At 62.5% G+C, this 19,857-nt stretch overlaps 3 protein-coding genes across 4 annotated transcripts; 2 read left to right on the plus strand and 1 right to left on the minus strand.

Moving 5' to 3' along the window:
• Nucleotides 1-124: 124 nt before the first annotated feature.
• SRPK3 (SRSF protein kinase 3) lies at nt 125-4,818 on the plus strand. The gene is made up of 15 exons (XM_030304872.1): nt 125-252; nt 342-472; nt 659-767; nt 904-991; nt 1,196-1,283; nt 1,805-1,911; nt 1,991-2,156; nt 2,264-2,289; nt 2,756-2,885; nt 2,966-3,208; nt 3,302-3,402; nt 3,773-3,880; nt 3,962-4,031; nt 4,112-4,204; nt 4,347-4,818. The coding sequence occupies exons 1-15, from the start codon at nt 125-127 to the stop codon at nt 4,529-4,531; spliced, it is 1,773 nt and encodes a 590-aa protein (XP_030160732.1). The 3' UTR covers nt 4,532-4,818.
• Nucleotides 4,819-4,857: 39 nt separating this feature from the next.
• On the minus strand, nt 4,858-14,569 carry IDH3G (isocitrate dehydrogenase (NAD(+)) 3 non-catalytic subunit gamma). The gene is made up of 13 exons (XM_030304898.1): nt 14,445-14,569; nt 10,333-10,371; nt 10,020-10,031; nt 9,688-9,785; nt 9,148-9,260; nt 7,855-7,915; nt 7,624-7,756; nt 7,374-7,507; nt 6,938-7,040; nt 6,696-6,842; nt 5,457-5,551; nt 5,312-5,372; nt 4,858-5,060 (listed from the first exon to the last, which is right to left on the minus strand). Exons 1-13 carry the CDS (start codon nt 14,523-14,525, stop codon nt 4,959-4,961), a joined length of 1,179 nt encoding a protein of 392 aa, XP_030160758.1. The 5' UTR covers nt 14,526-14,569; the 3' UTR covers nt 4,858-4,958.
• Nucleotides 14,570-14,828: 259 nt separating this feature from the next.
• Nucleotides 14,829-19,078, plus strand: SSR4 (signal sequence receptor subunit 4). Of its 2 annotated transcripts, none has more exons than XM_030304899.2 (6): nt 14,829-14,968; nt 17,100-17,218; nt 17,962-18,036; nt 18,237-18,326; nt 18,650-18,715; nt 18,908-19,078. In XM_030304899.2, exons 1-6 carry the CDS (start codon nt 14,902-14,904, stop codon nt 19,010-19,012), a joined length of 522 nt encoding a protein of 173 aa, XP_030160759.1. In that variant the 5' UTR covers nt 14,829-14,901; the 3' UTR covers nt 19,013-19,078. The 2 variants fall into 2 exon arrangements, with proteins under 2 accessions (XP_030160759.1, XP_030160760.1); XM_030304900.1 differs by having other exon boundaries at nt 14,854-14,968; nt 17,103-17,218.
• Nucleotides 19,079-19,857: the final 779 nt, after the last annotated feature.

Raw genomic sequence — 19,857 nt, forward strand, 5'->3', positions numbered from 1 at the left:
GGGGACCAGGCTTTCCCGGGCGGCCCGTGGCCGCACCGCCTCCTCCCGCCGCATACCTTGCCCACAGCCGAGCAGCTGGGAGGCTATTTATAAAGGCGGGTGAGATCAGCGGCCGAGGCTATAAATGCGCGGGCCGCCGCCGGGCCCCACAGGAGCAGCCGCCCGGGGCGCGGGAGCTGCGGGCCGCGCGGCCGGGATGAGCGCCAGCGCCGGTGGCGGCGGCGGGGACAGCGGCGGCGGCAGCAGCAGCAGGTAGGGTTCGGCCGGGGCGCCCTGGCCCCCCCCCCCCCCCCGCCGTGCCCGGCGCCTCGAGTGCTCACTGCCCGCCCCCCAACCCGCAGCTCGCAGGCCTCCTGCGGGCCCGAGTCTTCGGGCTCCGAACTCGCCCCCGCCACACCGGCGCCGCGGATGCTGCAGGGGCTGCTGGGCTCCGATGACGAGGAGCAGGAGGACCCCAAGGACTACTGCAAGGGTGAGGCCTGGCCTCGGCGCAGGCGGCCAGGTGGCTGCCGCGGGACACAGGGCAGCTGGGGAGGAGGAGGGTGCCGAGGCCGGCCCACGTGGGCCAGGGGGCCGGCGGGGCTGGACCGTCCTGGCCCCCCACCCCCACCCCAGGAAGGCGCCACCACCCACCACGCTCTGTGGACTCCTTCCCCAGGCGGCTACTACCCTGTGAAGATCGGCGACCTGTTCAATGGGCGGTACCACGTGGTGCGCAAGCTGGGCTGGGGCCACTTCTCCACCGTCTGGCTCTGCTGGGATATCCAGTAAGTGCCCCCTCCGCCCACCACCCCCCGGGGCCCAGTGCCAGCCGGGAGCCCACCCCTGGGCTCCGTTGGGGCCACCACGATGCCCCCACGGGTCTGGCCGGGCCGGCGGCCGACGCGGAGCTCGGTGTTGCAGGCGCAAGCGCTTCGTGGCCCTGAAAGTGGTGAAGAGCGCGGGGCATTACACGGAGACCGCCGTGGATGAGATCAAGCTCCTGAAATGTGTGAGGCGCCACCCTCCCCGCTCCCGGCTCCCAGGCAGGGCGGAGTTCCCAGAGGGGCAGGCTCCAGCTGGCTCTGCCTGGGAGGACCTGCGGGAGCAGGCCAGGGAGCCGCAGCCGAGGCCGGAGGTGCGCGGGGGGCGCGCAGCAGGGAGCAGCTGGTGAGGGCCAGGGTGGAGCCGTTCGTTCGTGGTCGCTTTGCTCCAGGTCCGGGACAGTGACCCCAGTGACCCCAAAAGAGAGACCATTGTCCAGCTCATCGATGACTTCAGGATCTCAGGGGTTAACGGAGTCCGTATCCTTTGCAGGACGAGCAAAGCGGTGTGGCGGCAGCGGTGCCCGCTCCCGCCATCCCAGCTGCCGGGGCCTCGGTTTACTGATCTGCACAATGGGGGCTTATCCCTTCTAGTGACACTAGTCTGCAAAACAGCCCCACCGCTTCGGGGGTTGTGTTTGTGCGGGGGCCAGCGGATGACCGGGCGGGCATCGGTTATCCACGGGCATTGCCGAGTTACCCCCCAAATGGCAGTGCCGTCCACCGAGGAGCTGCTCCAGAGGCTCTCTGGCAAATACTTGGGCACGGGAGTGCGGCTGGCCTGACAGGCCTCCGTGTCTGCTCCTCCGGTGCCCTGCCCCCGGGACAAGCACCCAAGGTACCTCCCAAGTGGCACACCCGAGAGTGGCAGGGGCACCATAACGACACCGGGCAGGTGGTGACTCTGCACCGCCAGACCCGGTTGCTCCCCAGCTGCGGGTGGGCGGGGCCCGTGCCCCCCTGCCGTGGGCCCTCCGGCCACCCTTCACTCCCAGCCCCAGATGTGTGCATGGTGCTGGAAGTCCTGGGCCACCAGCTCCTCAAGTGGATCATCAAGTCCAACTACCAAGGCCTGCCCGTGCCCTGCGTCAAGAGCATCGTGAGGCAGGTGAGCATCACGCGTGCTCTGGGAGTGTGGCCAGGCGGCCGGGGCGGGGCTGTGAAAGTTCCGGAGTGGCTCTCCCCAGGTGCTGCACGGCCTGGACTACCTCCACACCAAGTGCAAGATCATCCACACAGACATCAAGCCCGAGAACATCCTGCTGTGTGTGGGCGATGCCTACATCAGGCGCCTGGCCACGGAGGCCACAGAGTGGCAGCAGTCAGGGGCCCCGCCCCCGTCCCGCTCCACAGGTACCAGCGCGAGCCAGCGTGGGCCCAGGGAGGGGCCCGTGGGCCTCAGCCACCCCCTGAGTCTTTGTTCCTTTCTCTCCCCCGATGCTCCGACTACCCCCCCTCAGTCAGCACTGCCCCCCAGGAGGTCTTGGTAAGTTGGGGTGCCCCTCTTTGCCTGGGCCTCATCTCCCCATCTCCCCAGAGCTCCCTCCTCCCTCGGCCTCTCTGGCCCCACCCCCTCCCCACGTCCCTGCCCTCCCCAGGGATGAGGGTGAGACACAGGGTGGGTCGCACACGTGGGCGGTCGCTTGGGCGCCGCTGCCTCTGTGGGCGGACGGTGCGTCCAGGGCCACGAGGGGCCCAAGCTGCCCCCCCCCAGGGGAGGCGGGCTCCGAGCTAGACGAAGGCCCATCAGCTGCCCCCAAAAGTCTAGCTTCGGGCAGCGAAGGACTGGCGCCGAGGCGTGGGCCACAGCGGGGTGGCCCGGAGTTTACGTCCTCGGCGGCCCTAGGGCCCAGAGGCCCCGTCCCCCATGAGCATGCAGGCCGCAGGGAGAGGCGTGGGCGCTCAGGGGCTGGGCGGAGGGAACCCTGGGGTGACCCGGGCTCTGATGGCAGCCCGGGAAGCTGTCGAAGAACAAGAGGAAGAAGATGCGGCGCAAGCGGAAACTGCAGAAGCGGCTGCTGGAGGAGCGCCTGCGGGACCTGCAGAGGCTGGAAGCCATGGAGGCGGCGGCCCAGGCCGAGGGTGAGGGGCCGCGGCGCGCGCCCGGCAAGCGCAGGCCACCGGGGTGCCGGCTCACACCCCGCCTCTGCCCCTCTCCCCAGACGCTGGCTCGAGGCTCGAGGGGGGCAGCGGCTCCACCTCCTCTTCCGGCTGCCACCCCGGGGGCGGGGCCGGGGCCGGCCCCTCCCCCGCCTCCTCCTCCCCCGCCACCGGGGGCGAGCGCAGCCTCAGCCCGGGCTCCCAGACGTCGGGCTTCTCGGGCTCCCTTTTCTCTCCCGCCTCGTGCTCCATCCTCTCAGGCTCCTCCAACCAGCGGGAGACCGGGGGCCTCCTGTCGCCCAGCAGTAAGTTGGGCCGGGCCTGCGGGTGGGCTCGGCGGGGCTGGACAGGCGGGGGCCCAGCCGGCTCAGCCTCTCCCCCTCCTCTTCCTTCTCCAGCACCGTTTGGTGCCTCGAACCTCCTGGTGAACCCCCTAGAGCCCCAAAACGCAGACAAGATCAAGATCAAGATCGCAGACCTGGGCAACGCCTGCTGGGTGGTATGAGCCGGTCTGGAGAGCAGAGTGGGCACCCGGCTGCGAGGGCAGGGGCACAGGCCGGCCTCCTCCGAGCCCCACGGGCCCCGAACCGCCACTCGTCCAGACCCCGGGCTCTGCCTCCTGACACAGACCCGGGACCGAGCCCAGACCAGCGTCCGTCCCATCCAGTCACCAGAACTGGACCCATTGCAAGGGGCGGGGACCCCTGGGAAGAGGCCAGTCCCTCTTGGGACCTCTGGGGACCCTGAGGCTCAGAGGGAGCCCCACTGAGCTCCTTGGTTGCCCCGCCCAGAGGTGGGAGATGGTGGGGGCCGCTGGGGGCGGGCCAGCCGCGGCCCCGGCTCCTCCCCAGGGCTCCCCTTGCCTCCAGCACAAGCACTTCACCGAGGACATCCAGACACGCCAGTACCGGGCCGTGGAAGTGCTGATCGGAGCCGAGTACGGCCCCCCCGCCGACATCTGGAGCACGGCGTGCATGGTACGCCCCAGCTGCCCTGGCCTAGGGCAGGTCCCCCCCCCCCCCACCCCCGCCGGCAGCCTCACCTTCTCCCCCTTCCAGGCCTTCGAGCTGGCCACCGGAGACTACCTATTCGAGCCTCACTCTGGAGAAGACTACAGTCGTGACGAGGGTAGGGGGAGGCCGGCCCTGGGCTCAGCCTGGGGGCCTCCCGGCCGCCCAGCCACCGCCCAGCCTCCTCTCTGTCCACAGACCACATCGCCCACATCGTGGAGCTTCTGGGAGACATCCCCCCAGCCTTCGCCCTCTCGGGCCGCTATTCCCGGGAGTTCTTCAACCGGAGAGGTAGGGCCGAGCGGGCTCGGGCCCCCTGGATGTGGGGGGTAGGGCAGGGAGCACGGGCTCCAGAACCGGGGGAGGGGGTCACGGGGTCCAGAGGCCCCCTTCCTGGCAGAGCCTAACCTCCGGCCCGCTGGCCGGCCCCCAGGAGAGCTGCGGCACATCCACAACCTCAAGCACTGGGGCCTGTACGAGGTGCTCATGGAGAAATACGAGTGGCCCCTGGAGCAGGCCACGCAGTTCAGCGCCTTCCTGCTGCCCATGATGGAGTACATCCCCGAGAAGCGGGCCAGCGCAGCCGACTGCCTCCGGCACCCTTGGCTCAACCCTTGAGCCCCACAGGCACTCTGTGCAGCTTGAGGCGTGCCTGCCCCCCCACCCCCTCCCAGTGCCTTCAGGGAAAGCCGGGCGGCTCCTGCCACCCTGCGAGCCACCCTTCGGGAGCTGCCCTCCTCCACCCTGCAGTGTACGAGCTCTCTCGGGCCCCGCGCCCCGCGGCAGGGCAGAGAGATGCTGGAGCCAGGCCCACCATTCAGCATTTGTTCTGTCCCCAGCCCTCACAGAGGGGCCCCGGATGGGAAGTGTGCGTGTTTCTTTTCTTAATAAAGTGTGAACTGAAACGTCAGCGTCCCGGAGTGACAGAAACACAGCAGCCGAGACCCGGGCCCCGGGACGGAAGCTGATTTACTCTGGGTCCGCCCACCAAGCTGGGGCGCTGGGAGCGGGAGGGGGAGTGAGCTGAGGCAGGCCCAGGGACAGCCTACGCCTCCACAGCCCGGCCGTTGATGATGCGGATGTGGCGGATGATGTCCTGGATGGCTTCCGACGTAGTGCCCTGGCCCCCGATGTCCGGGGTGTGCATCTGTGGGAGACGCGCGAACTTGAGCGCACACCTGAGCCCTGGGCCCTGACCCCTACCCGGGCTGCCCGCGGTCTCCCGTGGCTTGCAGGGGCGGGGCCCGCCACCGGCTAAGGCCAAGAGAGCCCTGGCCGGTACCGCCCTCCCCTTGGGGACAGCAGGAAGTGACAGGTCATCACCTCCGCCCCTCAGGTAGCACACCAGCTCAACCCCCACGGGGGGGGGGGGGGAAGGCGGGGGAAGAGGAGCCTCACGTTTTCGTTGTCCATGGACGCCAACACGGCCTTACGGATGGAGGCGGCATAGGAGTGGAGCCTAAGGAGGGAGGGAAGCTTTTGGTGCTTGGGGCCTGGGGGCTGGCCGGGGGGGCCGGCAGCTGGGGGTCACGGAGCTGCTTACTTGAGGTGGTCGAGCATCATGCAACTTGCCAGCAGCGTGGCGGTGGGGTTGGCGATGTTCTTATTGGCAATGCTCTTGCCCGTGTTCCTCGTAGCCTCGAGAGGGCAAGACAGGAAAGGGGATGGTAAGAAAGCGGGGTGGGGCACCCGGGAGGCTCAGTCGACTGAGTGTCCCAAGTTCGGCTCAGATCTCACGGTTCGTGAGTTCGAGCCTCGCGTCAGGCTCTGCGCTGACAGCTCGAAGCCTGGAGCCCGCTTCTGTGTCTCCCTCTCTCTCTGCCCCTCCCCTGCTCATGAGCTGTGTGTGTCTGTCTGTCCCTCTCTCGCGCGCAAAAATAGACATTAAAAAAAAATTTTTTTAATGGCTTCACACTGTTATGTGAATTTTACCTCATAAAAAAAAAAGACCTAAAAATAGAAGCTAAGAGACCAACAAAACGTGGTCTCCCTGTACGATACGATATTATTCAGCCACCGTAAGGAACGTTGTTGGGGCATATAGCCATGCCACAGTGTGGATAGGCCTTAAAAATACTACGTTAACGGGGCGCCTGGTTGGCTCAGTCGGTTGAGCCTCCCACTCTTGATTTCAGCTCAGGTCATGATCCTAGAGTTGTGTGATTGAGCCCCACGTCGGGCTCCACACTGAGCATAACTGCTTAGGATTCTCTCTCTCCCTCTGCCCCACTCCCCTGCTCACACGCTCTTTCTCTAAAATTAAGGAAAACAAAATACTGCGCTAAGGGAGAGAAGCCAATCGTAGAAGGCCACACGGTATATGACTCCGTGTAGGAGATGGCCAGAAAAGGCAAAGCCAGAGGGACAAGAAAGCAGATGAGTGGTGGCCAGGGACTGGGCGGGGGGTGCGAGTAACAACCAACAAGCACAGGGTTTCTTCTTTTTTTTAAAGATTATGTATTTACTTTGAGAGAGAAAGAGAGTACAAGTGGGGTAGGGGCAAAGAGAGAGGGAGAGAGAGGATCCCAAGCAGGCTCCACGCTGTTAGCACGGAGCCCAGTGCAGGGCTCGAACTCACAAACCGTGAGATCATGACCTGAGCAGAAATCAAGAGTCAGTTGCTCAACCGACTGAGCCCCCCAGGTGCCCCCAATACTGGGGGGACGACAACATTCTGGGACGAGACAGTGGCGATGGCCACACCATATCCTAGACTTTCGGCGAAGTGGATGAGATGCGAGCTCTCTAGCACAGAAAGGCCAGCGGCCCTGGCGACACTCACCGTCTCAAACACGGCGTACACGTGGCCGTAGTTGGCCCCAGCCACGAGGCCGGGGCCCCCGACCAGTCCTGCGCAGACATTGTTGACGATGTTCCCGTAGAGATTAGGCATCACCATGACATCAAACTGCTGGGGCCGGGACACCAGCTGCAGGGCAAGGGGGGACAGGCAGAAAAGCTGGAGCGCACGGGACGCCCACCGCGCCGGAGGCAGGTTGCCGTGGAACCCGGCAGGCCACCTACCTGCATGGTGGTGTTGTCCACGATCATGTTCTCAAAGGTGATCTGGGGGTAGCGGGCTGCCACCTCCTTGCAGCACTGGAGGAAGAGCCCGTCGCCCAGTTTCCTAGGAGGGGAGCACAAGACGCCAGCTTGGCCACTGTAACAGTCAGCCGGAGGCATGGGGTATACAGATGGCCAGAGAAGCTGGGTTCTGACCCCTGACCAGTCCCCCGCCTGTACGACGGGCACGATCCTGCTCTACCTGCCCAAAGTATGCGCTGTGGCGACGCTGCGGCTGGAAAAGGGGCAAGAGGGCACGCCCCTGGGCACGGCCCCTTGGGGGGCAGCGGGGTCCGGGGCCCCAAGTCCCTAACAGCAGGGCGGAGGAGAGTGTTCAATTCAGCCGTTTCACAACTGCTTGCGCAACGGGCAGGGACACGGCAGGGGTGGGACATACATGATGTTGGCCTTGTGCACGGCTGTCACTTTCTTGCGCCCGCTCTCCTGGGCCAGTTTGAAGGCATATTCGGCGATGCGCAGGGACTTGGCCTTGGTGATGATTTTCAGGCTCTCCACCACTCCAGCCACACTCTGGGACAGACGGGGAGAAGAGTCCCTCCAGCACAAGCTTCTCCCTGGGCCTGGCCAGGCTCGTCCCCAGCCCCCACGACCCAAGACAATAAGGGGACAGCCCGGGTCCCACCCACCTCGTGTTCCAGGCTGCTGTACTCGCCCTCTGTGTTTTCCCGGACAATGAGGATATCTATGTCCCTGTGCCGGGTCACCACTCCTGGCAGGCTCTTACAGTGGATGACATTGGCATAGAGGTCCAGGCTGGTACTGGGAACACAGACAGAAGAGCAGCCGGCCGGTGCCACGACCGTCTGCTGCCACACTCTGCCCCTGCCGAGCCCCCACCCTGTGCACTGGGCTCTCACCGAAGGATGTTGTTTCGGGATTTGTGGGACGGTGGCAGGTTATGGTTTGTTTCAATATTACCTGCGGGACGGAAAAAAGACAGGCTGGAGAGGGGGCCCCTGGGCTCAGCGATGCCACCACATTCCCCATCCTGAGCAAGGGAACGCGTGCCCAAGGCAGCATCAAGCAGAGGAGGTGGCTTTACCGGCAGAGGTACCTCACAGAGCGCCAGGGTGGTCTCTCACGTAAGCCCCGCGAGGGCAGAGAGTGCGTGCGGTTCACCGAGGGGTTCCAAGGGCCTAGAGAGGGACTGGCACGCAGCGGGCACTCGATAAATAGTTAATGAACGAACAGATGAATGAACAAGGGTTGGCAGCTGGCTAGGAGGCCTTGCCAGACCCCGGGCAGGAAATGGAAGATCGGGGTCTGGCTGGAGAGAAAGTGACCACTCCTGCTCACTAACCGGCTGGCTAGCCAGCCTGGCGCCAGCAATGTGACCTTGGCTGGCGTCACCGTCAGGCCCTGCATCGAGGCGCCACATGAGCCCCAGTTCAGGGGCAGGTGGTGGCTGCCTGGAAAAGACTATAGTTTGGGCCGGGGCGGACCCGGGCAAAAAGAACGGGCGCAAGAGGGGGTCAGCAGCCTCCAAGAAAAGGCAGTCAGAGGGTGCCTCGAAGAGCAGGCTTTTCTCAGGGCCCGCTGGGGCCACCGCCCCCTCCAAGTCACGCCCTGCCCACACCGCCTTTGCCCACAATGCCTCAGACACCCTTCAGTTGCCACGCTGGCCCCTCTGCTTGACTGCCAGGGGCTGGGGCTCCACCCGGGTTCAGCTCTGCTCACACAGAGCAGGTGATGGACTATAGCTTACAGCACGAGTAATGCAAGCATTTTAAGAACATGTACCAAATCCAGGCAAACAGAGGAAGGGCTAGAATTCCTGCCTGTAACACCCACAGCTGTGCCAGCTACGGGCAACGCGGCGGGAGAGGGTTAAAACCGCATCCCTGTGACATACGGTTTGTGAGAAAAAGACCCCGAGGGTCAAAGCTGACCCCGGCAGAGAGGGCTGCGCCCCAGGAGAGAAGGGGGTGGGGGAAGCCCTTTACTGAACAGGCTCCCGTCCAGCCTAGTGCCACGAGCTCCCAGAATCGCGGCACAGACCCCAAAAGTTTCTGTCCGCTCTCCAAGCCCAAGGGTCCTCCCCAGCCAGAAAAACCCTAAAGTCCGAGTCGTGCGGCCCCAGGGACAAGTGTGTGTCGGCTTGGAAATGAGAGGGATCGTGCACGGTGCCCCGCCCTGGCCCCCGCGCTCACCCTTCAGGGCCACACGGTTCCGGCGGATGGCCATGATGGCATTGCGGATGTCCTCTTCGTCAGCGTTGGAGCTCACGTGCACCTCTTCAAAGTCCACCGGCACACATGCGTGCCTGGGGCAGAACTGGGTCAAGGTGGCGAGCCCCAGGCCTCCCCCACGCCTCTTCTAGGAAGCCCGCCTGGACTGCCGGGCGCAGAGGCCTGGCCACCGCCACTGTCCACCCTGACCTGGCTCTGCCTGAGGGGAGACGGGGTCGACCTGCGCCAACTGACGGGGAGATACTTGAACTCTAGAACACAGTCAGCAGCAGGACTGCTGCCACCTTCCTCGCGCCCGGGATCACAGGCACTGGGACAAAAGGCCTGGGCTTTCAGCCCTCCTGCCGCTGCCTCAAGGGGCGCTGGGGCGGAGCCCTGGCCAGTGGGCTTCTGGGCTGACGGTCCCTCTTGGCACAGTTCTCAAGCCCCCCCCCGCCCCGCCGGGGTATAAGCTCCCCTAGGGGTACGGGTCAAGGGGAGGTAGGCCCAGGGGCCGTGTACCTGAACACAGACTTGACATGCAACATGAGCTCTGGCCCGATGCCATCCCCCGGGATCATGGTCACCGTGTGCCGCCCACCATACTTAGCCGACGGAGGCTGGAGAGACGGGAAGGTGAGGGTGGGCCCGGTGGGCCAGCCAGTCATGAGGTTCCAGCTTGGGGTTACCTGACCCCGCCACCCCAGCCCAGACAAGTTAATCACGGTGGGGGGGGGGGTTCCTTGGTCGGGAGGGTGGCGGCAGAAGCAGTCCCCACCCCCGCCTGGACTTGGCTCAATCCCAGAGCAACTAAAAGCCCCAAAACTTAACAGGCAGATGAGAGGAATACTCACAATTGTCTGTTGCTAGAGGAGGGACAGAAAGGAAGAAGACATGAATCAGCCAGGGTTGGAGGAACGAGGCTGTGCCCAGGGAATGGGGATACTGTGTAGTGCGCTTCGGGTGAGGAGGGGTGGGCGACCTCTGAGACTGTGCCTCAGAGAGAAGGACCCGGAGCGCCAGGGAACAAACAGGCAGGCACAGCACACATACGTGCACGCACGCACACACCTACGCGCGCACAGACAGGTGCATACGTGCATAAACACGAGCGTTCTCGGGCGCACACACATACACACGCGCGTACACGCTCTGGCAGGTACTTACGGAGAAGCTCCTCCGGGGGGCCTCGTGGGCACCTAGAACCTGGCGAAGAGAACCAGATGCCAGTGGTTGTTGTCCGGCCCAGAAAGTCGACTCGGTAAAGGCCAGCTGAACTCTTGGCAGGGAAGAGGAACCGTCCCCACCATGCCCAGCCAGGTCCCACGCATCATCCCTCCGCCTGACCCCTGCACCATCATGTGGTGAACGGCACGTGGTATGCGCCCAAATGGCCCAAGAGCCTCCATTTCCCAAGGACCAGCCAGTCAAAGCATCGTGGAGGGTCGCGGCGACCCTCTATGCTTCCGTCAGCTCTGCAATCAGCTCTTAATCAACTTAAGAAATGTTTCTCTCTTGTGTTGTCTGATTCTTTATTAGCCAATAATTAGTCCTGCCCAGTGATGTTTGTTGTCTGTAACGTGGAAAAGTTGGCACACTGCACGTGGCAAACCCTGGAGCGGCCACAACGATCATTTTGTCATTTTTAAAATCTTTTTTCCTTATGGGGCGCCCGGGTGGCTCAGTCGGTTAAGCATCCGACTCTTGATTCTGGCTCAGGTCATGATCTCACGGTTCGTGGAATCGAGCCCCACGTCGGGCTCTGTGCTGACAGTGCGGAGCCTGTTTGGGGTTCTCCCTCTCTCTCCGTCTCAAAATAAATGAGCGAAACTTAAAAATGTATAAAAAAAATCTTGTTCCTTATGACAAAAACAACACACAGTCCTGACACGGAGATCAGAACAAAAAGATAGCACCCAGTCCCCTGTCCACCCAGAGACAGCCACTGTTGGCATCGTGGGAACGGCCCTCCGGAATCACAAGTCCAAAGCAAACGCGCCAGGGAAAATCTAACCATTTTTAGAAGAATAACAGACACCAATCTCTCAGAGGGCTTTTACGAAGGACTGCAAAACTGCTCTGTGGCCTACGTGGAAGATGAATGTCCCCAAGCCCCCGACTCAGAAACAGCCATGTTTAGCCACCCCAATGCCATGTCTGACAGCTTCAGGGTAAAAGCCATCCGAGTCAAAGGGGACAGCTGTTGAGCAGTGATCCATCTAGGGTCCCCACACAGTCCTGGAGGTAGACGCCTGTCTGCCACGTGCCACCGCGGAGGGCCTAGGCATCCTCGCTCTGCTCCTGCTGCTCCCCACCTGGGAACACACCCAGTGTCTCTCAATCCAAAGAGGCAGGGGCAGAGCCAAGGCCCTTTTTGTCACTTGGAGATGCTCTGCCAATTTCCCGCTGGGGCAGCATCAGAGTATTCCAGCCAACGGCAGGGTCACCGTGGCCATCTTGCAAAGAGCCATACCTTCCTGCTGGAAGTCTAGAAAGCTCAGACAGAGGCTGAGCAGCCCCTCTGGGTTTCCCACGCCGGTATTCACAAGGCGGCCACTCGCACAGGCTCTGGCGGCATAGGTGTGCCACTCACTCGGCCAAGCCAGGGGCCAGGAGGAAGGCGACTACTGGGACAAAAGGCTTCGGGGTACAGCCACAGGCACACTCCGGGCTTTCCAATTTTCCTTTCTGGCACTTGTCAGTATCTGGACGCATCTTTTTTTTTTTTTTTTTTTTTGAGAGAGAGAGAGAGAGAGAGAGAGAGAGAGAGAGAGAAGGCACACACACAGGGGAGGAGCAGAGGGAGAGGAAGAGAATCCTAAGCAGGCTCCACACTCAGTGTGGAGCCCAACCCATGAATTCACGACTGGAGATGAAATCAAGAGTCTGATGCTTAACCACCCAGGCACCCCTGGATTCACCCTACTTGTAGGCTCTCGACGTGACTTGTGGAAGGAGGCTTCCACCGCCTTTCTTCCAGGAAGCCTTCTCTGATGCCCTAAGGCTGCCAAGTTGTTGGTCCCCCTTGGCTGACACAACCAGTCTCGGGGCAAGGCACTGCCCAGCTACCCACCATTCACTGTCCCCCCCCCCCACCAACCACAATATCCTTAGGTTGTCCCTAGCAACTGCCTCGGTCCCTCCCCAACCCCGAAGTCCTTGAGGCTGGAAGCCATATCGGTCCAATTTCCTACTGTCATCCCAAGACCGAACAGAATGCCTGGTCCAGAGCTCAGACATAAGAAACATTTCCTGAACTAATGAACGCGCCAGAAAATGAAGGAAGAGATGGTGGGCTCGGGGGTCAGGGAGGCCTCGGTCTAAACCCACCATCTCTTGGTAGCAAACAGTTTAACCCTGCTGAGCTTCCTGTCTAAAACCCACGGAACAGAGGCACCCACTTCACGTGGCTGCTGGGAGGACGCAGCAAGCCATTTGGTCCCCAGCAGGGCAGGCCCACTCCTTCACTACACCAGCCCCTTAGGCCAGTTTTCATGGCTGATGTCCAGTGGTGGGAGCGGCATGCGGTGGACCCCTACAGCTCCCAGCGGTAAATCCTCCTGGGAGTCCGCTGGTGCTACGCAGGTAACTCGGCCACGGTGGTGAGCTGCCCCCTCACCTAGCTCTGCATCTGGGCCACCACCCCCCCCCCCCCGCCCGCCTTGGATCACATCACCACCTGGGCTAAACCTCTCCCTCACCTGGTCCCGATGCTAGATGTTTCCTTCAGGCTTTAGCCAAAGCCCCAGAGAGCTCTCAAGATAGACTTACTCCCCTGACCTTGCTCAGGACAGATACGGGCACCTTCCCTCGAGGGCTTACACAGGTTCTACCTCACACCTATGCCACCCTGTGACGCTACCCATCAGAGACGCCCAGTTGAAGGCAGGATGGGACGTATGCGCAGGCCTGCCGCTCACTCGTTAAGCAGGGAGGTGGACCGTCAGCCATGCTGTGATGGCGCCACAGAAAGAAAGTGGTCCTGGGTGGTATGTGTTCCTGACAAAGGATTCCCATGCTCCACATCTTAGCGAGGCTCCTTTCCCTGGCGTGTTTATGTTACATCAAGTGCCGACGGTGGCTGCGTGTTTTTCCCACAAGGTCCCAATCAGTCGGACCAAAGATCTACGGTTCATCTCTAAAGCTTCCCAGTCTCAGGGCAAGGCACTGCCCAGCTACCAACCATTCACTGCCCTCCCCCCACCCTAACGTGGACACAAGCACACATAGAAGGGGAGGTCAGGGAGGACACAAAAGTCTTCACCAAGACACCAAGGGAGCCCAGCTGCCAGAGCCGTCAGGGCCTCTGGCAAGTCCCTCATCAGCAAGTTAAGAGAAATTTCATAAAGCATAAGCTGTCAAAGGGTAGTCTTCCCGAGGGGTCAGAAGGCAGAGGCATAGCACATGCGTCCACAAGGAGTGTCAGCAAAGTCACAGGATTCTGGAAGGTCAGGGTGGGCTAGATCCTTTGAGACAGGGGGGAAATTGGAACCCAGAGACAGGAGGGTGGCCACACTGTAGGTTAGTTGGGGGGAGCCAGGCCGGGAGGTCGTACCTCTTGTCCCCTAAAGTCAGTCTTGGCTCGCTGATGCTTCGGATGGCTTCTGACCCACCCAGGGACTAAGTTATCCTCATTTAAGTGTGTAAAGAGAGAGGAATGAGACTTGAGTGAATAACCAAGGTCCTAAACGGAGAACTGCGGAAACAAAGCCCCCACGGCCACCCCACCTCACCAGCGTCAGAAAATCTAGCTCCCTCCCATTCTGGACGCCTGCGGGATGAAAAAGCATCTGGAACTATAAAACTGTCGGGGGGGGGGCGGTGATGTCCGGAACACTTGGCAAAATTCGGTTCTCCAACTCCACAGGGACAAGTGACAAAAAGGTCCGCAACAGAAAAACCCGAGGAGGTACTGGGGCTAGGAACAGGATTCCTGAGGCCGCAAGAGGAAGGCGGGCCGGGACACGTGACCGCTTCGGCAGGGCTCCCACAGTATACTAGGGAGTTGACACTCTGCCGGCCGCTGCCCGCTCTCCCCGCCCCTCCGGGGCTCCCCCCGCCCAAGACCCAGACCCCTGGGAAAGCCCAACAAAGGGCCAACTTGATCCAATCCCCTCACTGACAGCAGAGGCAGCCAACCAACTCCGGCGCGTAGCCCTCACCCCGCCCCTCACGGGGCCCACAGCCAATCGGGCTCCAAGACGCTCCGCAAGCCAGCCGCCCTCGGCCCGGCCCAGCGAGCGCTGCGGCTGTCCCCGCGGCCCGCTGCCCCTTCTCACCTCCCAAGGACGGCAGAGGAGGGCCGGTCTGAGCACCGCTTTCGCAGCGCCACCGATGACCGCCGCCACCTTCAGCGCCATGACGGAAAGTGAGAACCGCCGCACGTCCAGACACGTAGACACCGCTCTCGCGAGAGCTTGGCAGGGCGCGAAGTGCCGGGAGCCGGCATGGACCCAGTAGTGCGCACGCGCGCTGACGCGCCGGTTCTCACGCCCCCTTCCGGCGCCGAGAGCGCCACCGCCGCCGCCACCGCCGCCGCCGCCGCCGCCGTCGCCATCTTGATGGGGCGGCCGCCGAGGCCTCTGGTCTGGGGAGGGGACACGTCAGTGCCGCCTGTGGCGTCACTGGCCCGCCGGCGCCTGATTGGCTGCCCCCGCTGCTTACGCGTCGCGCTTCCTCGTCTGCCCCTCGTGTTCAGGGGAGTCTCTCCCTTTTTCTCTCGGCAGAGAAGAGGCGATGGCGGCGGTGGCATCTCTCGGCGCCCTGGCGCTACTCCTGCTGTCCAGCCTCTCCTGCTGCTCAGGTAGCGGCCTGGCCGGAGCCCCTTTCTGGCGAGCCTCTCTCCCACGACTGGTGGTGCGTGGGGGGAGGAGGGGTGCGGGCGAAGCGGGGTTCTGGGCCTTCTTCCTCCGAGAGGCAGGTGGCCCCGGGGCGCGGCGACCGAGGCCACCACACGCTCCTGCACCACACACGTTTACCCAGCGGCCAGGCTGCTGGAAGAAACAGCCAAAACTTCCCAAACCTCCCCCCCCCCCGTCCGCCCCTCCGAGGAAGAGTACCAGAGTCTGTCTCGTTCCCAGCTCCAGCAGGGAAAGTGACATACGTCCCTGCTCCCACCCGGAGTTCCCAGTCCTGGAGGGGGTGGGGGTGGTCGGACAAGAGCAAAACTCGGCAGCGCAGGGCTATCCGAGTGAAAGACTAGGCTAGTGGGAGAGGAGCCACCTGACCCCGTGCAGTGGGGCCAGGCCTCCCCAGGAAGGGAGCTGTAAGTGAAGAGAGGAAGCGGGGATGGGGCCGGGCAGAAGGACCATGAACGTGGGCAAGTTAGATTGGAAAAGAGGGAAGAAAGGGGAAAAGGGTGGGGGAGGGCTTGAGTGCCGGGCCAGATCCTTGACTTTTTCCCTGAGGCCCTGGTGTATTCTTACAGGACTTTTCAACAGAGTTGAGCCACGGTCAGATCTACATGTACATTCTTGAGGGATTCTTTTTTTTTTTTTTTTTTTTTTTTTTTAAATTTTTTTTTTCAACGTTTATTTATTTTTGGGACAGAGAGAGACAGAGTCATGAACGGGGGAGGGGCAGAGAGAGAGGGAGACACAGAGTCGGAAACAGGCTCCAGGCTCCGAGCCGTCAGCCCAGAGCCTGACGCGGGGCTCGAACTCCCGGACCGCGAGATCGTGACCTGGCTGAAGTCGGACGCTTAACCGACTGCGCCACCCAGGCGCCCCTCTTGAGGGATTCTTAACACCTGGTGGCGGGGTTGAACTCAGGAACTGGAGTCCAGAAGCGTGTTGAGGAGGAGGTCCTTGCAGGAGCCAGCGCTAAGTCTGGGGGGGCCTGAGTCAGGGATACTTTGTACACATTCACTTTACCTATGCGCCACACCACGCCGCCACTCGGGCCAGTGCCTTTGGTGCCTGGAGGGTTTCATCAGCCTAACTGGCTTCCCTACCCGCGCCCTTCTCACCTGCCCCTCAGGAATTACCCATGGTGTAGCCAGTGGTGTCTGGAAGGGACAAACCTGACTGTAAAACCCTGTGGTGCTCCACAAAGTCCTTAGGAAAAAAGCCAAGCTTAGCGGGGCACAGATGTGGCCCCTGAGAACCAGCCCCCACTAACGTTCCCAGGCATCTTCCTCCTGCTGCCCAGCTGCAAAGCTTCTCCGTCTGCCTCATGCATGGCTGTGCCAGGACACATTCAGAGAGCAGCTGGCTGAGAACTTTCCCACTGGTAGCATCTGCTTGGCACCCTGTGATTTAGGCAGTGTCCTTCCTTCCCTGCAGCCTCGAGCAGCGTGATGATGGCTGAGGCAGCCTCCTTTCTCTCGGGGCAGCCCTGTTAAAGGGTACAAGCTGTGCCCGTTTCCTTCCCTCGGAGACACTGGGGCCAGTCTTGGCCTTCTGCCGGCCGTGGGTGGGGGCAGAGACCCTTGCATCTCAAGCCCTCACGGGTTGCAAGCTGCACCATGCTTGGTGTCTGCGGAGGGTGCCTTCAATAAACCGGCCAGGGCTGTGCACGGCTCTGAATCGAGGTCCGGCTGCAACCCCAAGCCCTCGCGTGGCTTCCGTGTCCACAGGTCCAGCCACAGGCCCCAGTTGTGCGGTGAGTCCGTCCTGCTGCTGCCGCCTCCACCCCCTCCCACGTGCGTGCTCGCTCACCTGCTCTTCTTTTGCCCTTCCGTTGAGGTTCCGCCTGTACAAAGCCTTCGCAGCCCTGGCCTTCCTTCAAGGCCATCCCACCCTACCCCTTCCACCGCCACTGCACTTCTGACTGAGTGTTCGGATCTGTCTCTCACATCCCACCTGACAGGTTCCAAAGGGCCCCGTGTGTCAGCCGACAAGGTCTGGGAAGTGGGTTTGGGCAGTCCCTTCTGCCCCCCAGCCCAGCACCCACAAGTTGGGCCTTACGTAGGCACGTCTGCCTTCTCCCCACAGCAGAGGCCTGCGTGGAGCCCCAGATCACCCCTTCCTACTACACCACCTCGGATGCCGTCATTTCCACTGAGACCGTTTTCATCGTGGAGATCTCCCTGACGTGCAAGAACAGGGTCCAGGTGAGGCAGGGTCCAGGGGGGATTCAGCCAGAGCCAGAGGTCCACAGGGAGCCTGGGACCTTGGGCATCAGGTCCTCACTGGCAGTTGATGGGATCAGACCCAGGGACCCATGTAGACAGAGGGAGATTGAGGATTTTGACTTACGGGTAGAGGAGAGGGTAGGGCACAACCAGGCCAGACTGTGTGAAGCAGGTGTTAAGAGAACATTTTCCTAGTCTGCCTCGGTGTGGAAACGTAGGTAGACGTCTTGCTGTGCCTTGTAAGGGTGCTGGGAAATGAGAAACAGCAGGGGTTCGGCTCCTGAGCGCCCATAGCCCGGAGCCCTTTCCTGGTTGCTGTTTGCCTAGGTGGTCTTTTCTGAGTGCAACACTCCTTGGGTGGCTCGGGGGCACCCCCTGATCCAACACCCTCTCCCAGGCTCAGAGGAATGAGTACACTTCAGTTACCCCACCCGTGTTCACAGTTAACAGGCTTGCCGTGGGTTAGGGAGGTCGGGCCATAGCGGGTAGATGTGCAGAGGCAGTAACAGCATCGACGGGGGTCGGCTTCCTGGCATCGCTCCGGTTGCGGCAGGCCTACGTCCATGGCTCTTACGTGGTGCCCCCTGCCAGACACAGTGTGGTCCCTGAGTGTGCCCAGCCTCCCTGCCCACAGGCCACGAGTGCTGCTGTGAGCAGCACAGTGGGGTTTCTGCTGACTTGGGCGGGGGGGAGAAGGTGACTCTCTCTTTGTCCCGTCCCAGAATATGGCTCTTTATGCTGATGTCAGTGGAAAACAATTTCCCGTGACCCGGGGCCAGGACGTGGGACGTTATCAGGTAAGGGATGCTGATGCCGCGGTTGTCATTTGGGGGGAGGCCACCTGCCCACCGGCATGACTTTGAAGCCCTAGGGATGGCCCAGTGGAGCAGGATTGCGGTTGTTTGACTCAGGCTGCGGGTGGTGGTACTGTGTCAGTGCTGCCGGGGGGCCTGGATGTGTCCACTGTGCCCACCTCGGTCAAACCTACCCAACCCAGGTGTCCTGGAGCCTAGACCACAAGAGTGCCCATGCAGGCACCTATGAGGTCAGATTCTTTGACGAGGAGTCCTACAGTCTGCTGAGGAAGGTGAGTATCAGCGACCCGGAGCCCCGCCCAGGCCTACAGGAGGGAGGGTGCACCTCACTTCCACGGCCACCTTCGCCCTGTAGTGCCTCTTACCCGAGCTCCAGGCCGCTAGGGGCCTTGCCTTCACAGAGAAGGCTGACCCAGGGTCGGGGGTGGGGGGGGTGGCGTGCCTTCCTGACCACCTGCCACGCCTGTGCTCGCACCTTCCGCGTTTCTCTCTTGCCCGGCTCTTCTGTCTTCCGTGGCTTGGGCCAACGTTCCTGCCCGTCCAACCTCTCCCCACCCTGCCTGGCGGCACCCCTGACCCCAGCATCTCCTTGCAGGCTCAGAGAAATAACGAGGACATTTCTATCATCCCACCCCTGTTCACAGTCAGTGTGGACCATCGGGTAAGCGTGCTGAAGAGGCCAGCCGGTCTCAGGGGAAGCAGGGAGCACGCCACAAGCCTTGCCCTTTTTGAGGGGTGGGGACGGGCCGGGAGAGGGTCGGTGTGCCTTCGCGCCCTAGAGGGCAGGTGGCCGGGGCTGGCTGGTTCCTCGCCCTTCTCTCCGCTGAGGTGGCTTTGGTCTCCTTTCTTGCAGGGCACCTGGAATGGACCCTGGGTCTCTACCGAGGTACTGGCTGCAGCCATCGGCCTGGTGATCTACTACCTGGCCTTCAGTGCCAAGAGTCACATCCAGGCTTGAAGGTGGCACCGAGGGGCCCTCCTTGCTACTTTCAATAAACGGTTGCTGGCTGTCACCGGTATTCAGGACGTGGGCTCCCGACTCGCGTTTCGTGCCTTCTGCACATGCGCAGAGCTGGGCCACCGGTCCCCTTAGCCACCTGGATGGCGCAGGCACTGGCTGGGGCCTCGCTCTGCTGTCGCAGGCTGTCCTTCCTTGGCCACAGTTGGGCCTTCCCTGCCCGGTGCCCACGGTGTCTGCCTTCTGCCTCTCCCAGCTGCCCGCATAGGTTTGGGCAGGCCGTGGGGTTGCGCTTCTACCCAGCACCTGCTGTCTTCTGGCAGAGGGGACGGCCTCGTTCTCTCCCGCCCTCACCCGGCCGCTGCACGGCAGGGTCTCTGTGGCCCGCCTGGGAGAGGGCCCGGTGACCTGCCAGCAGAAGGGCAGCTGCCCAGAGAAAGTCAGGGGCCGTGGCCGGCTTCCCTGGAACGTGGCAGTCAGCAGCACGCGTAGGTGCAGCGCCACCTGCGCGGGGCCCCGGGCTCGAGCCGCGCTCCCGAGCGCGTACCTCCCGCACTGTTGCCGTGGGGCGTCGTGGGCCCCCCTACTCGCTGGTGCGGCTAAGGCCGCTGCACCTGGCGGCGGGCGGCGGGGTGGTCCCTCCAGGTCCCGCACCCCACCTCCGTGTTGCCTCCCCCTGTGCTCTCACTTCGTGGTGTCCAGCGGGACGCGTAGAAGGCACAGGAAAGTGGAAGGAAAGGTGACGTGAGTCCCCACGTCTCTGAGGAGCCAATCTCGCCTCTTCCAGTTCGTCCTGCATCTCGTCTCAGTGCCCCGTCTCCCCTGAGCACCTAGTGCTCTGTGGC

This window comes from Lynx canadensis, chromosome X (genome assembly GCF_007474595.2).
Source record: "Lynx canadensis isolate LIC74 chromosome X, mLynCan4.pri.v2, whole genome shotgun sequence".
In the NCBI taxonomy this organism is placed as follows: domain Eukaryota; kingdom Metazoa; phylum Chordata; class Mammalia; order Carnivora; family Felidae; genus Lynx; species Lynx canadensis.